The following is a 17525-nucleotide window of genomic DNA, read 5'->3' on the forward strand; positions in this document are numbered from 1 at the left end:
CTAAACCAGCATCCATTTTTAATACTGTTCTCAGACACAAATTTCTGGTAACTAATTACCAGACTAACTGGGCAAGTTGACCTTTTTCGATGCTTGAGAAAGGATCTATTTTATCAATGCTGTAGAATCGGCCATGGGTACAAATTCATCTGTGGCATAACTCTGCTAACTTCTGTGAAGTGACACCAGAGACAGACTTAGCTTGTTTAGTATTCAGTATCACAGTTTGGGAATAGGCAAGGAGGGTGTATGGAGTTAGTTTCAGACGTATCTGATCTGTGAAATATCTGTAGAAATATGCCAAGTTGCTCACAAGTTTGAATGATGTGTGTCAGCAAGGCAGAGACTTGAGTGAAAGGAAGAATAAACTGAAACAAAACTCAAACAAGATGCAGGTAATAGAATAAAATATTTCTCTGGGATTTTGTACATATACATGGAGTAATGGGCTTAAGTACAGGGGTGTATCTGACTAGGCTTTTTTTTTAAAGTACTTTTAAAAAAATCTCTGACTCATTTCCAGAAAAGAGGGTTAGATTCTAATTGCAGGGAGCACTGTCAATTCATCATTTAGGGCCAATTAGCAATTAGTGCAATAGGTTACAGCAGCCTTGGAAAACCGTCATAAAAATGTCCCCTCCCCACATTATGATGAAAATGAGTATTGCATTCAAAAATAAAACTGTTGTGTTGATAAGCAGGCAAAAAAAATTTGCAATGCTGAGTAACAAAATTCTGTTTGCTCATGTGTAGAAGGGGGAGGGGGTCATTATTTGGAGGCTGAGGGTAGGAATGTGAGAGACTGAATTGGGGATTTCTCCATTTTATGAGGGGTCAGGCAAATGTACTTTGTAGCTCAGAGAGCAAATTTTCATGGCAGTTTTGCAAAGCTGATTGAAGTACTCTCTTTGAATTGACCACGCTGTATAAAATGTTTTCCTTTGGCAGATGATTATTGCTCTATAGTAGCTTACTGCTGGGTTATTCTAAAATTAGTGCAAATGGGAGTCAGAAATGAACCCATTTACTTTAAGCAACTTTTAAAAATTATATCTAAAAGACAGTATTTCTCATACCCGCCTTTGTATATTAGCACCGTGAATCCTTTATCCTTGTTGTGTTACAGCAATGGGTTTTATTAAATGTTGTGTGGCCTGTTTTACAACTGTGTGTTCGGTCTCATAGCTCATAACCACTTTTGTCACAGAAACAACAGGAGGCACTAGCAGAAAAAGCTCTACTGCGAGAGACAGAATTAGAATTGCACAGAGTGATTGGAAAAGGCCATACCAAAACATTCTAGGTCTCCTCAAGCATAAATGAGATTTACACTAAATGAGTAGCCAGCAACCTTAAATCCTTATAGCCAGGTAAGGAAATAAACCAACCAGCTGCCATTATTAAATAATCAGAGCTGGCTAACAAACTACAGATGTGTCCATCCTTGTAGTTGCTATGATGGCACCCTGTCCTAAGAGAAAGCCTGGGCTCACCCTCTGCCTCTCTGGAAAAGCCACGGGTATTTTGCCCGTTGGCCCCTGTCATTTGGGGGGTGGGAGGGGAAAGAGAGCCTCCCCTGGGGAAAGTGACATGCTCCCCTCCGTGTAGGCTGGAGTGGGAGGAGAGTGGCAGCTCCTAGGTCTCCCCCTTCCAAGGCGGGGATCTTGGAGGAGGAGCTAGGGGGGCCCCTAGTGCGGCACGTGGAAGATGAGGAGGGAGGAAGCTGCCAAGCGCCACCCCCCATGTGCAGCTGTGCCCCTTTCGCTCGCCCTTTAAGAGTGTGTGTGTGACATAGATAGCAGGCCATTCATAATTCCAGGCGCTTCGCTGCTTATTGGCTACAGCCGGGCGGGGCGGGGCCTGACGTAATACGTCACTCAAATTGGGCGAGACCATCACTGGCGAGAGAAGGAGGGAGGTATTTTTTCCGTCCCCTTTCTCTACCTCGCCCCTTCTAGCGGTTCCCCCATCAGCCCAGCATGTCGGATGTACCCTTAGGGTTTCCTAGGGGAACTCGTCTGGGACTAACCCTGGACCAGGCAGTGGCTCCCCCTCTTACACTCCTGCTCTCAGTACCCCTTGCCAGTGTGGGGAATGGTACATCCCACTCCCCTCCTTCTCAGGCCTCCGCCATCTTGGCGCCTCCTCAGTGCAGGAGCCGGAGCGGGCTCGGCCGGCTATAGCGGCTCCTCCTTAGCGGTGGAGCGAACCACTGCAGGGACGGGCAGGAGGGGCAGCTAGCGGGGCGGACGGAACCATTGTGGGGAGAGGGAGGAGCGAACGGGCCGGACCGAGCTGGCAGCAGCGGACGGCTCCATCGGGCGGAGGGTGTAGGGGTTCGGGCGGAACCACTGTTTTGGGGGGAAAGGGAGGTGTAACGGGCCGGGGCGGAACCATGCGGAGGCGCTGCTAGGGAAGGGGGGGGGGGCGGATCCGCCATGGCCTCGAACTGCGCGGGGGGCTCGTCGGCGGGGGGCGCCGGGGCGGCGCTGGGGGCCGCGCTCAGCGCCAGCAAGACCAAGACCAAGAAGAAGCACTTCGTGTGTCAGAAGGTGAAGCTGTTCCGGGCCTCGGAGCCGCTGCTCAGCGTCCTCATGTGGGGGGCCAACCACACGGTGAGGCGAGCCCGGGATCGGGGCCCCCATCCATCCCCTCGGGGACCCCCCCAGTGAGGAGACCTCAGCCACCCCGCCCTGGGGACAGCCCCCCTCCTTGGGACCCCCCCCATAGCCTGGGCTCTTCCCGCAGTGCCCCTATGGGGGGGGGAGCTATATCGTGAGGAGACCCTGCTATTGGGGTTGGGGGCGTTTCCCCATCCCTCTGAGAGTACCCCGCCTTCCCCAGGACACCCTCATCCTGGGGGGCAGCCCCACGGTGAGGGGATCCCAGGCACCTCCCTGCCTCAGGGATGTCTTCCATCCCTTGGGATCAGGGCTCCCACCCCGGACACTCCCACCCCATCCCCCTGGGGATCCCTGCACCCCAGGAACCCCCCTTTTTCCTTGGGCATCTATGGCTCAGGTCTCGGCGCTCATCCCGTTGTTTTCCTCATCCCCTCAGGGCTCTGACGCCTCACAGCCCAAGGACAGGGCCCCCCATCTCCCTGGAACCAGGAGGTCCTGCTTGGGGGGGGGGTAACAACATGGTGGAAAAACCCAGAGCGCCCCCCCCCGATATCACCCTGGGATCCCCATCCTCTCTGTGAGAGGCCAACTACACAGTGAGATCCTAGGAGACCCTGTGTCTCTGGCCCTCCCATTCGCAAAGATCCTCCTGCCCCTCCACATCCTTATGTGGGAATCTACCCTCATGTGGTTAGCCAGAAAGGACTCTTGGCCCCTCCCCTCTACTCACACACACATTGGAGATTCCCTAATGCTAAGAAACCACAGAGCCAGCCTTAGCATCCTCATGGTAGGGTCAGATGCACAATGAGGAGATGCCAGGATCCGGTTCCCATTCATTCTTCCCATGGAAACCCTCACCCCAAACCTTGGAGCCTGTGCTGAATGTTGACAATCTGTGGGCCATGTCCCAGGTGAGATCCCAGGGCACTGGGGGCCATAGATTTCCCATGGGGATGGAGTGACACCTACCTCAGGTGGAAGCTGTGGGGGTTGACATGAATATCTGTGAAGCGCTCGGAGCTCCTCACCTGTTGCAGTCTCCTTTGGATCCTGCTTCTGACAGCTTCATACCTTACTCAGTAAACTTCTTCCCCCAGCTGCTGTGATTGCACCCAAAATCTTGCACCGTTCTCCTCATATACCCAGATGGGCTGGATTGGAAATGACTGCCTCATGGCTGTAGCAGATAAACTGCCATGGGAGCAGTTAAAGATCTGAAATCCATCATCCTAGTAGAATATTCTTCTGATCATGGTGTCAAGTATCAGAGGGGTAGCCGTGTTAGTCTGGATCTGTAAAAAAACGACCGAGTCCTGTGGCACCTTATAGACTAACAGAGGTATTGGAGCATAAGCTTTCGTGGGTGCCACAGGACTCTGTCGCTTCTGATCATGCAATTCCAGAAACCTTTCTCTCCTCCCGTCCTCACTTCAAATTTAATGTACTCCTTTTCAGGGCTGGGAAAACATTATTCCTTCCCATGGAGTGAAAGGGCCTAAGCTATCCATTCCTGCAGAACTTAATTTGCTGATTATTATTATTTATAAAGCTTTCTAGCTCATATGGTGGTGAAGAAAACCTCCCAAATATGACTGGATACATGTTGTCTTCCTGAGTCAAAAGATGCTCAGGTGTTTCTGCTGCTGCTCAGAACTTTGCCAAGAAGCAGTCTAATGAAATTAACAAGACTTCCCTCAGCTTCCTGCCTCCATTAGAAGCAGTGAAATTAACAAGATTCTTATCAGTTTCACTTGCTGCCTCATAGTCACTGGAGCAGTTGCCACTTGGAACTTCTTGGTGGCCCTGGTCCTTTTTTTATTGGCCCTTGGCTATTATAATGAAACTGCTGCCAGAAACTGCAAAGCTGCATCCTGTAGAGCCAGCAAAGGGTTTGGAAAATATCAGTTGTGACCCTCCTCATCCCCACCCACTGACAAACATCTGTGATTTCCTAATGAATTGTTGTCAGTTAATTTTGATTTTACTTTGTTGCCACTGGCCTTGTTGCTGAGAAGGCATTTAGGTGAGGCTAAAACAGTTGGAGCCCAGTTCCACCATTGTGTAAAGCAGATCATAGTCTACATTATTTTTATTTGCTTTACTAATGAGCAGTTGCTCATGCAAGCCTGTGTTTGAGGAGTCCTCAGAATAGGGCATCACAGAGTTATTTGTATATGAGGTGGAATCACTTATGTGCTACAAACAAATGAATTAGGCCAATTCTTTTCATGCAGCAACTGTCTGTAAACAAGGCCCATTGCAAATGAAAAAGAACAGTTGAACCTGTTTTACAATTGGCCAGCCCTGAACAAATATTGACAGGAAAGCACCTTTTTTACTTTACAATTAGAAAAGAAATCTGCCCAGCTCTTAGGATGACAAATAACAGAAGCTGGAGTGAGGGAAGTGCTTTGAGAGAGTCTTGTCACTGCCCAGCGCATGGACTAGCCCAATTGGGCTTACTGAGAGTTCCTGAAACTAGATAGTGAGGCATATAGTTATGAGTTTTATTGGTCACGTCCACTGCCTGTGTATTTATGCCACAGTTCTACCTCAAGTTCCAAAGCCCTGTCCCAGCCTGAACTGGGCATGGTATAATATGTAGGAAGGATTCTCTGCAACCCAGTCTCTCCTTTGGTTGTTCCAAAGGCTTGGTTAGAAATCTGAAGGGATTGTCCCCAGGAAGTTATAGGTCACGCATGGAGTCCTATCTTCCTATCCAAAGGTATTGAAACAGACTTAGTGTTTGAATATACAGTACTAGGTTTGCATCCAAGCACAGCAGTTGTCCAGGATGCCTTACTGGGCACTGGTTGTACTGGTTGGTAAGCTATCTCCGCTTCTGCTGAATCGATCCAGTACGAACAGGAAGCCACAAGCATGGCTGCATGAGGACAGCTGCAAATCTTCTTAATTCCATCCTATGATGCATTGTCTCTCATCTGACAATGTACCCGAAGCTCCTGCTCATAGGCAAGGCCCCATAATATGGCAAGCAGAATCTTGGTCTCTGAACCACTGTAGAGGAAATTCTGCAACAACTCCAGATGTTTGGGGGTTTTTTTTAAAGAGATTTTTATGAAATATAAAAATGAATAATATTGTTCCAGTAGCCCTGTGGCATTTATTTTGCAACTGTGGAATAAAAATAAATAGCTGGAGGTTTGCTTCAGTGGTCAGCAGTGAGAGTGTTAACGGTGTTGGCAATGTCACTGCCATCTGTAGGTTTCAGAGTTAACTGCTTCTTGCGATGAATGAGGTGGGTCACACCTAGGGTGACCAGACAGCAAGTGTGAAAAATCGGGACAGAGGGTGGGGGGTAATAGGAGCCTATATAAGAAAAAGCCCCAAATATCGGGACTGTCCCTATAAAATCAGGACATCTGGTCACCCTAGTCACACCTCACCACTCCTATTCAGGCTGTGTGCTCTCTAAAGTTTAAGTATATTTTCAACGTTATCTTTGCAACTATAAGGGCTAGAGACATTTTTTTAGAAGCTTACATTCTGGAGCTGCAAAGGATGAACTCGGTAGCTATATAATACACGGCCCTATCGGATAAACCCTTTGGGAGTGCCCGAATGTGTTGGTACAATCGTGATTGTGAGGGTTGTGTCAAAAATAGTTGGGCCAAACTGTTCCATGGACAAATCAGACAAACAACCATTTTATGCAATCCGTCTGCTTGTTTTGTAAAGATGCACCCTGGGGTCCATTAACTTATTCTGGTAACAGCTAGGCCTCCCTTGGGTTTAAACAGGCTTGCTGGCAGCTGATGCAAATACAGTGCATGGTGGGCAAAAGTAGATGATGTGTCTGGAGATGTTAGTGCATGGAGATTGGGAGTTATTTTTTACACCAGTTCAGGCTATAATTCTCTCTAACACGGTCTGTCTTCATCCATACTGACTGTGCTAAACCACATTTAAATTGAGTGAGTCTGAACTGGTTTTTGATTGTATTTTGATACTTTGTGGCCCTGTGTAGACAGGACCAACAGTAATGATGGTTGGCAGCTGAATCTTTGAACCTGACAGCTGCAGTGGGGGGAGGAAGCTTGTTTTTGCCTCCCTTCCTCCCCCCACCCCCCAAAAGAAGTGTGAGAAGTTATGCAAATAGGAGAAAGAGAGAGAGCTGGAAAGATTCTGAGTCCCATTTGTGAATGGCTCGTGAGTTGCATTGAAGAATTAAACCATTTTAAAGATGGCATCCTTTGGAGGCTGGCCACAGATGCTGTTGTCATGGCTTTTGGGGGAGATCAGAAGATTTAGGCTTTTCATTGCTGGCTTTACATTTAGTGTCCCTCCCGCACATCACTTCATAGCCTGATTGAAAGTGTTTGTGTAAGGGGTGGAGGAGAGGAACACCAAGACGGGAGGTGAAAATGTTAAATTGTGATGAGATTCTTGGAGGGGATAACTACACTTCATGAAGCAACAGTGTTCTGTGCAAGTGGTGAGACCATAGTTCTCATTGTAAGGTATTGGTTGTACCAGATGACAGGATTCTAGTGTTTGCCAGTGGTGGTGAGTGTCTCTCCCTGTTTCTACATGTTGAACAGCCATGTCTGTGCAGCTCAAGTTAGCCTTTGTTCAGCGAGATGGTAGCTGTAGATCTGTGGCGTTTGGTGGGAACAAAGGGCTGGCTTCTGATCTGGTGTAAGCGGGTGCACCTCCATTTAAATCTGTATATTCATGATGCTGTCTCTGTGGATCTTGCAAATGGCAGCATTCTCTCGTCTTGAATCTCCATTTATTGAATGAAGCACCACCCAATCTCACAGGATTACTGGGATTTTGTGCTCAGCCAGTACACAAGGCAGCTCTTTGGTATTCAATCCAAATAGTAAAACTTGGATTTGCAACATACTGTTGTTTTTGGCGTGCCATATAAACTCTGGCCACAGAGATGCATCTGCTATATACTGTTTTGAAGTCCACTAAACTGATGCACTCAACCTACCATATGCCAATATTCATCACATCCCTAATGTTGATTGTTTCTTCCCGGGCTGTAATTGACCTTTAGGAAGTGCGGTGTATGGCAACAGGATTGATAACCAGCATCAACGATCTTTGCCATACTGTGACCCCATGTTGCAACAGAATGTATTTTGGAACCTTCTCTTGAGATAATGAGGGGAGAAATAGTCCAGTGGGCTGGATACTGTGAAAGTAGAATGAATTATATTGTTAAAATAGAATGGATTAAAGAAATGCTGTATGTTCCTTTAAGCAGGAATAAGGAATGTTGAAATATAGTTGTCAGGAAGAGAAACATTAAGGTATGAAACAATGGGTCCACTTAAGCTAATGGTGGGACATTAACAGGAGATCGGTAATAGTTAGTAAGGAAATAAGATATGTATATCTAGCCCCAGGTAAACTTATCAGTTCTGCTTCCTTTTGTTATCTTGTTACGTTCGTGCCCTTTTATCTGTATAAATAAGATAGTTTGAGTCTTGCATGGTGCTCACATTATCTGGGTGTATTAGCAGAGCGTTTTGCTAATAAACAGAGTGGTCTGACAAATTGTGAGTCCTGAGTCTGACTTTGACAATACTGACCACGGTTCTGCTCCTCGCTCTGCCACAGATTGACTTTGTGACCTTTGGTAAGTCACTTAGTCTTTCTGTGCTTCAGTTCTCTGTCTATAATAATAGCACTTACCTGTTTCACAGGGGTCCTGAGAGGATAAATACGTTAAAGACTGTGAGACAGTTACTGTGATTGGGGCCATATAAGTACCTAAAATACATCAGAAAAACTCGACTGGGTGATCTCATGGCCTGCAACCCTAGCATATTGGGCTGCGATTCCATCACAGCTCACAAGCTATTCAAGATTGGGCCAGGTCAGTGGAGATCTCTGAGGTGCTTCAGGAAGGGGTTTGTTCAGTGTCACTAGGAGATGCTCGTCCCTTAATCAAACAATATCCAAGGGTGGTGCTAGGGGCTGTTTTCCTGCAGGAGGTTCCATCTCTGGCATGAGCTGTAGAACCAAAACTTACTGCTAATGGTTACGAAGAGTTCCATGGCATAATCTGTCTAATTAATCACACTTCAGCTCAGGAAAACTATTTTCTCAAACCAGCCCACACTTAGGGTTTCAGTTATGTACAGTATTCTTCTTCACTTTCTGTCCTAAACCATTGCACCGTATTGCGGTCTGCAGTTGAGCGGTTGTATTCTGCTCCAGATGTGGTCAGATCTCAGTGCTGATGAAAGTGATCCCTACGTATATCCTTTACCTACCTCATGAGGGTGTTGTGGAGCTTGATTAATGCTTGCAAAGCAGTTTGTGTTCCCTGGCTGAAAGGCACTAGAAGGGAACAAAGTATTTTTTTATTTTCTGAGCAAATTCCTGCTCTAAAGAATTCTGGAGAATAGACTTGGATACGCCGTCATTTAGATCTTGTTTGTAAACAAATTGCGTTGTCCCATCAATTTACTAATGGTAATTGCCACTTTGAGGCTAGAGTCAGGTTTTGAAATGAAATTCTGCTTTTCCTGTTTATCCTGAGAACAGCTGGCCCTGAACTGCACAGAATATTGATGTGTCTTATTGAATAAGAAATCACCCTTGCTAATAAGGATGAGTTACCCACTGCAAATAAACCTAGAATCCTATTGATTACTGCTGCCCAAGAAGTCAAGGCACTGAAGAGCACCACAGCTTGCCCTGCCTGTGTATTTACAGAGCAACACGAGCTGTTTTTATTTTATCTCGTACAAAGGAGGAAATTACATGTCCTAGTTAGTGGTATTGTGCTTGCACTCAGGTGAAACCAGAAGCGTTCGCTCCTTGTTGCGGTGACTTTGCCGTTTGAGACATCGTCAAATAGTTCGATCTAAAGTGTGACCTACTGCTAAATTCTGTAATCTGCCCTCCAGATTCTCATGTATCTGGTGGGTTTTGTTTTAAATTGATCATGATGATGACTGGCATGTGTCATCCTATTTAAATCAGAATTCTGGGGAAGGGGATCGATGCCAGATTGACTAAACCCCGGCAAAAATGCAACAGACCAGGTACAGAATGGGCAGCAGCAGCATATGCCCCTCTTACTGGCACTCCTTTACTGACCAGAGCTGGGGGGGTTGAGTGTCCCATTTGAGTCTTTACTTTGCTGTGGTCTCGCCTGGAATGAGAATAGAAAGTCCAATGGCAATTTAAAAAGGCATAATGGGCCCTGTAAAGTGACAGTTTATTTTTCAAGACCGCCCAAGAACTGATTTCTTCTAAAAGGTCTTTTTTGGTGGGAGGAGATGGGGGGAGGAGAATGGTTGGAAACAACTTGTAGAGGGCCAACAGTGTGCCAGGCATTTTACAGACAGGGATGAAGGCATCCCTGCCCTGAGTGCTTATGGTCTAGGACAGTAGCTAACATGTATCGATGGGATTAGATTAGTCAGCAAATGCACTGACTGAAAGGTGAATCTCAGTGTCTCTTTAGTGAACATAAGAACGGCCATACGGGGTCAGACCAGAGGTCCATCTAGCCCAGTATCCTGTCTTCTGACAGTGGCCAATGCCAGGTGCCCCAGAGGGAATGAACAGAACAGGGAATCATCAAGTGATCCACCCCGTCGCCCATTCCCAGCTTCTGGCAAACCGGCTAGGGACACCATGCTACGGCCAGCACATCAAATCTGTCCCCTTCTCCCTCCACTGGCTTCCCACAGAATATTGAGTCAGGTTCAAAGTCTTGGTTCTCATCTCCATGGCGTGGGCCCAGGGTATCTAAAAGATTGCCTAAAACTCTGAGATAAAAGAGTGTGGCTGATAACGTCACTCCTCTGGCACAAAGGGAGCTTCTACAATAAGGGTAAAGCTCGTCCGTGCAGGAGACAACTTTCTCGGGGGTTGGCCCAAAACACTAGAATGGACTGCCCCAGGAGACAGGGACCATCACAAACCTCGCCACCTTCTGTGCCAAGCGCGCAGTTCTTTGATTTTGCTTTCTCTAACATAAATTCATAGTAACGTGCGTCTGCACACACTCCTCTCCTTGGGGAGCGGATGAAAGAACAGACACGACAGATGTTAGTCACCTTGCTTAATGCACTGTTGGAAGGCACTCAGGTACTATGGTGATGAGAGCAGTATAAATACGTACGTACTATAGCATGCCTTTGTAGTTCCACTTTTATTTGGCCAAGATTTAACATCTAGTGTCTCACTCCTCTGAGAGGACTATGCTTAACAGGCCCTTTGGTTGGTCTTTTTAGGGGGGACTTTTAGAGTTCAGTGGCTATTAGCCAGGATGGTCGGGGTGCAAGTCCGTGCTCAAGGTGACCCTAAACCTCTGACTGCCAGAAGCTGGGAGTGGAAGACTGGGTGGATCGCTCTATAGTTGCCCTGTTCTAGACACTCCCCCTGAAGCTTTGGTGCAGGCCGCTGCCAGAGACAGTATCTTGGGCAAGATGGACCTTGATCTGACCCAGCAGGTCCGTTCTTATGTTCTTATGACTTGGTGGGAAAAGATGGATGCACTGAAAACCAGTAGTAATGGTTCTGACTTGAGCTTTCAAAGGCAATGTGAGGCCAATAGGTTTATTTCCTGTCCTTCAAATCCTAAAAAAGGATGTAAAATATGGCAGCTATCTGTTCTAGTAACAAGGTGTGCGGGTTCCACTAGTCAAAGGTCTGGGATTTGCTATATTCAATCCTGGACTGCTGCCAAGAATGAGGGACCAGTGGAGACCTGACATAGTTTCAGAGGCAAATAGCTTGTGAACAGCCGGGACTAAAAACACCTGGTCAGCTCTTTATTCTGTTGATCACTTTGTAAGGTAATGATCCTCTGATGGCCCTGTCATCTCAGGGCAAGTCACTGCCCATGTTCAGTATGGGATTGTAATACCCTCCTTTCAAGGGAGCTATGAAGCATAAGTAACTCAAGAGCTTTGAGATCCCTAGAAGGAGCTATAAAAAAATGAGTGGGAGGGGAGTGTTAGCGAGGCACCAGGAGGGTCTTAGGATCTTTAACGCAGACCAGCGTAAATGGGGGAAGGTGCTTGGGTTTAAACATCCAATCCAAAGAGCAATGCTTATAATAATGCAACACCCCAGTACAGCACCTACCCTCTCAATCCTGGATGTCAGGAGTTCACAGAGGGCAGCGTGAAATACCGGTGTCTAAATGTCTGACCACATCATTCTGATGCCTTTAGAGGTGGTGCCGTGCTACTCACGGTGTGACCGCCTGGCGCTCATGAATGGTTGAGCTGTGCTCCAATGCCTTCCAGAATAAAATCACACCCCGGTAACGGCTAGTGGCTGTTCTCCGCTGACCCTCAATTCAGTGTCCAAAAGCTGGTAGCGGGGTCCAGTGAATGCAGCTGGCTTGGCGAGGAGGCTGCCAGCGAAGGATTTTTCCCTTGGACGTTGACGCTCTGTCCTGTGGGGCAGGGCGTGCTTTGAATGAGCATTGGAGTAGCCCCGGTGCAAATCACACCTGTCAGTCGAAAGGACTGTACCAGGTAAAGCCACTGTGGCAGTAGCCAGGAGAGACAAAGGTCAGGCTGAAATCTTTTTGCCTCCCATCAGGGAGCAGTTCATACATAAATCTTCGCCATCTCCAAATTCCCTTTTCCTCGCAGCCATTGGCTTTGGATACCTCTGTGGCTCTGAAGAGCACTGTAATGTTGCCTTTGGCGCTCTTTCCGAGATCTGTTCTAGAACAGGCAGATTATGACTTGCCAGCTCTCACCATGGCGCAGGATAAAAAAGGGCTGAAAATGGGTATGTCTCAGGAGAGGCGATTTAGTAGTTCCCTCCTACTAGGCAGGATAACTTGGAAGCTGCAAGCAGCACCTCTTATTAATGCAGAATTGAGGGTCTGCCACACCTCCCACCTGGGCCATCTCCTTTCACTTTGCACTTCTACACACAGCCCTCGGTATCTGCCTTGTCCGGGATCAGGCTTTCAGGAAATGCAGTGAGAGTCTCCGTCTCTTCGCTCCATTGCAATTTACAAATGATAGGCAGCGTGTAACATTATTTATTCATTCATCTGTACGGTACAACAAAGCACTTTATGTAAGTGGGTACCATCCCCTGATGCTGCTACAGAGTAAATACTGGGCAGTGCTTTAAAGAGCTTCTGCTTTCAAATTTTAACCAGACAATGGCCCTTTTACTTTCTTCCCTCATTGCTGATTCCCAGGGTTTTTCTCTTTAATAGTTCTCTTTTCCCTTGGTAACACACCTGATTTTGCAGTGAAAATGCAGTCCAGTGTTTGATCCCCCAGTTCTTTATGTGCATTTCTTTCATGGGCAACAATGGGAACAGAGATGTGAAAAATACTTGTCTGTTCAGTGATTGTGTGCTAAGATATTAGAACGGTTTAGATAATCCCCTGGCCATCTCTCTAGTGCCTTCCATCAGCAGATCTCCATGTTCTTTGCAAACAATGAATTAAACCTTGCAGTCTCCCCAAGAGGTAGAGATATATCACCCCCATTTTACACATGGGGAAACTGAGGCACCCTGAAGTTAAGTGACTTATCCAAGGACTCTGAAAGAGTCAGGATCAGAACCCAGGTCTTCTGACTCCCAGCCCACTGCTTTAACTACAAGGGCAGGCTGCTTCTCTTCAAGTATTACCGGATTGTTGCAGGCACATTTTAAAATAACAATGGTAATTGAATTGCGGTGGAATTACTTTGTAAATCCACTGTGTTAATACCAGATCAGTGAGTTGGGACTGATGTGGCCACTGTGTCTTCCAAATTAACGAATAACGATTGGACTTGTCGTAGTCTGAGCAAACTTTGGGGTTTAGGTAAAGCTGAAATGGAGGGCATTGCTTAGCGAGCCATGCTTGCGAAGAATGCTTCAATGCGTCACTGAGGACAGTCACACTTTGATATTTCTTATCACATTGGTTCATTTAGCATATTATAGCCACATTTAGCCCCCCCGTTGTTTTACTACAGGCTGTTTCAGTCCCTGGTGCAACAGACTGAATGTTCATACATGGCTTTCTCCAAAGTCGCTGTTCTGCAGTGTGGCAGCTGAATACCCAATCGCCTGATTCCAGATATTCCTGTGGTTGCCACACATGAACAGAGAGCCGATGGAGTGATTCATTCTTTGGGGGAGTGTGGGATAAGAACTACAAGAGACAGCCAAGGAAGGAGCTGGTATCGCTGAGACAGCTGTATTGGCTAGAGAGAAGCAGTCCAGAACCTCCGTCACTGTCCAACCCATTATTTATAACAGTGAGAACTAGTTATGGAGTTTGTTGCCAGTGCGGCTTTTGACCTAAAGAGAGAAGAGTGTAAAAATAGAAAATCTGAGTGATGCCTTGCAGGACATGGTTAAATCTTCGTTCTCGAATCCCATCATGGGTGATCAATAGAAGGTTAACAAATTGTAGCTGCCTTAGAATAATGCAGAGCAGAGGTTGGCTGGAAACGCACTTGCCACGTCATTGTATAATGCCCTTTTAAACTTGAAACCACAGTACTTTCCAAGATCTGTTCAGCACAGAAATATGCTATAAAAGTTGAATGAATTGTATCGCTTCCAAATCCGTTTCTAGCAAGTATTCAACAACATCCATAGGTTTCCGGGGTCACCAGTAAACCCACTGATAATGACAGGGGATCATGATTCAAGTTTGAGTCTTGTTGGTTTTCCTTTCTCTTACAGATCAATGAGCTAAGCAATGTCCCTGTCCCTGTCATGTTAATGCCGGATGACTTTAAAGCCTACAGTAAGATTAAGGTGGACAATCATCTTTTCAACAAGTAAGTAGGTGTGGTTTCACCTCCCCCACCCCTCGCTGTTCATTGTCTGTAAAGAGCTTCTGCTCTCCCTGAGGATTGGCAGTGACCAGTTCAGATGTTTCCATGTGGAGAGAATGTGGCATGATTTGAAATATGCTCACCTATGTGACATGCCAAACCTGCGAAGCGGGGAAGTGGGTATTCTGACTGTCAGTGGCATGCTGTCTTGTGGTTTGGCCTTGGTCACTTACTTGGTGATGCAGAGGTGCAGTCAGTGCTGTGATAAAGAAAAGCTATCGTTGTAATCACAGAGGGGTAGTTGCTGGATTGGGTTGAATTTGTTTTAGTGCTCGTGGAGGGCTGTTAATCCCAAGGCTGAAGTTCTCTCTCCTCCTCCCACCCTGCCTGACCTGTCTGCCTCAAACCTGCCCCAGAGAGACTACCTCTAGGAGAGTATGTGTGGGGGGTTCATTCTGCACGATCCCTTGGGTTCTTTGCCTCTCTGCTGAGGTTGCTGACACGGGAGCCAGTTGCTCTGGGGGGCTTTGTGATGTGGACTCTTGTCCTTGGGAACTGGACGGAGACCACCAAAGATTCTGTGTTTGGAAGTGCTCCGAACCAATAGATGGAACTGATATCGGGAGTGGCAATATGTTACCTGGCTCTGAGCCTCCCGTGATGCCTCAATTGAGGGAGAGGGATGTGCGAGAGAATCTTGCATTATGCATTAAGAGGAGCAAGACTGGAGCAGATTCATCCACTCTCCTTTGTCTCCTGACCATTAACCACTTGCCAGCGACTGACCTCCTCCTTACCTTGCTTTATAAGTCCCGAAGATCTGTTCTGAAACTAGAGGACTGGTTTCCCCAGCTTTTCATCTTAAACAGTCATGATGTATTACAGGGTACCTCTGCCCAAATTCGCCTCCGGGGACCAACTGGTTTCTCTAGACACATCTCGGACTGTACGTTCCGTTGCTTGAAAACTTTGTTCTGGATTAAGGAAGCTGTGCTGTGCAATGGTTAAGGCACGGAAACAGAAGTACGAGACCTGGATCACTCACTGTGCCCATGAACAAGTCATTCCACAACTCCATGCGCCAGTTCCCTTCCCTGCAGAATGGTGAAAACGATGCACGCAGCTTCTAAAGCACTGAGAACCGAAGTGCATTGTGCTGTTGATTGGAAGTGCCACAATACAGTTGGGAATGTGGACTCTGAGCTTTTGTGTGAGACTTTTTTTTTTTGTGGCCTTTGAATACAATCCTACTATGTTTTTCGATTAGGCTTTCATAATCATAGAATCATAGGACTGGAAGGGCCCTCGAGAGGTCATCTAGTCCAGTCCCCTGCACTCATGACAGGACTAAGTATTATCTAGACCATCCCTGACAGGTGTTGGTCTAACCTGCTCTTAAAAATCCCCAATGATGGAGATTCCACAACCTCCCCAGGCAATTTATTCCAGTGCTTAACCACCCTGACAGTTAGGAAGTTTTTCCTAATGTCCAACGGAAACCTCCCTTGATGCAATTTAAGCCCATTGCTTCTTGTCCTATCCTCAGAGGTTAAGAACAACAATTCTTCTCCCTCCTCCTTGTAGCAACCCTTTATGTACTTGAAAACTGTTACCATGTCCCCTCTAGTCTTCTCTTCTCCAGACTAAACAAACTCAATTTTTTCAATCTTCCCTCTTAGGTCATGTTTTCTAGACCTTTAATCATTTTTGTTGCTCTTCTCTGGACTTTCTCCAATTTGTCCACATCTTTCCTGAAATGTGGCACCCAGAACCGGACACAATACTCCAGTTGAGGCCTAATCAGCGCGGAGTAGAGCAGATGATAATGATTGATAAAAGCACACATCATTGTGAATTTACACAGTCCTTCGCAACCATGTAAGACATACACCCTCTCCCAAAGAGCTTGCAAACTAAGGACCAGATCCTGAAAACACTTACCTACATTAGTAACTTTTCATGAGTTATTATTTATTATATGTATTATCATAGTGCCTAAAACCTACAGAATTGAATATGACCAGTTGCATAGTACAGGTAAGTGTTTGCAGAATGAGGCTATTAGGGAACACGCAGAACAATAATTCATGAAAACACAAAGCTGAGAATGGAGGAGAAATGAGTAATTGAAACACATCCGGGGCTAGTGGTGAAGTAGTAGGAGCTTAGAGCAGGAAAATAGCTTTGAAAATTGTACTACAGAGTTTGCTGTGCCTGAATAACGTCTTGCTGTCTGTCCTAGGGAAAACTTGCCAAGTCGTTTTAAATTTAAGGAGTACTGCCCCATGGTGTTCCGAAACCTCCGCGAAAGATTTGGGATTGACGATCAAGATTATCAGGTACGGGGGGAAAAAAACCACTTGTGGAGATTGCAAGAGTTTAGATATTTGCAGCGTTTGGTTTTGCAGGTTTCTGAAAGAGCCGCAGTGGAAAGGAGGCGTGTCCCGTTTGCAGGTTTGGGGGCCTCTTCAACAAAGTGACTGCGCTGAGTAATTATTTTTGCACTAGGGTTTTATCAAGATGCTCTGTGTTTGGGACCTGTCCTAACAGCACAGCTGTGACCATTCAGACCTGTCTGAGATGTGGGGGCAGGGAGGGGAACGGCCCATTGTGTCCTGCAGTTTGGCTTAAATCCAGTTGTCAGAGTGGTTGCAACTCACTGGGATGTAATGGAGCCTCCCTTCTTATTTGTAGTTTTTAGCTCTAAAGAGGTAGCAGATACTTAACAGGCAGGGAGATAAGAGGCCACTTAAATTAGATAAAACAGATTAAAAAAAGGAAGGCTTTGATTGCAGCCTGACCTTTAGCAGTATGAATGTCAGGTAATTAAAACATCTTATCTGTGCAGCAGTGGATAACTGTTGGCATCGTGCCAGCAATGGTCTGCTGATGCGTATCTACATATTCTTTGAAACCTGCAGCATTGGAACAATGTATTGATTAAGCCTGATATTTGAGTGTGTTTTCGTGTATATGATCTCCTTGTAAAAATTCTCTCTCCCCCAGCACTTCACCCACTTAATGTTTTCTGGCATCCTGGCAATATTTTTCAGAAAGATCATCCCAATTCTCTCTCATTATGTCTCAGTTCTCACCCACCCTCCTCCGGCGAGTGTCGAGGCTAGTGTAATGAGATTTGTT

The 17525-nt window shown here is 46.4% G+C and overlaps 1 protein-coding gene across 2 annotated transcripts in view; it reads left to right on the plus strand.

The window, feature by feature from the left end:
* Positions 1-80: 80 nt before the first annotated feature.
* PIP4K2B (phosphatidylinositol-5-phosphate 4-kinase type 2 beta) overlaps positions 81-17525 on the plus strand; it is a 30445-nt gene continuing 13000 nt past the window's right edge. The window contains exons 1-4 of one of the 2 annotated variants that reach the window (XM_065422439.1): positions 81-121; positions 2507-2615; positions 14290-14387; positions 16627-16723. In XM_065422439.1, coding sequence (XP_065278511.1) covers positions 90-121; positions 2507-2615; positions 14290-14387; positions 16627-16723 — 336 coding nt within the window. In that variant the 5' untranslated portion in view covers positions 81-89. Of the gene's footprint in view, positions 122-2438; positions 2616-14289; positions 14388-16626; positions 16724-17525 lie in introns of those variants that run through there. The other variant, XM_065422438.1, reaches the window with a different exon arrangement.

This window comes from Emys orbicularis, chromosome 25 (genome assembly GCF_028017835.1).
Source record: "Emys orbicularis isolate rEmyOrb1 chromosome 25, rEmyOrb1.hap1, whole genome shotgun sequence".
Lineage (NCBI taxonomy): Eukaryota > Metazoa > Chordata > Testudines > Emydidae > Emys > Emys orbicularis.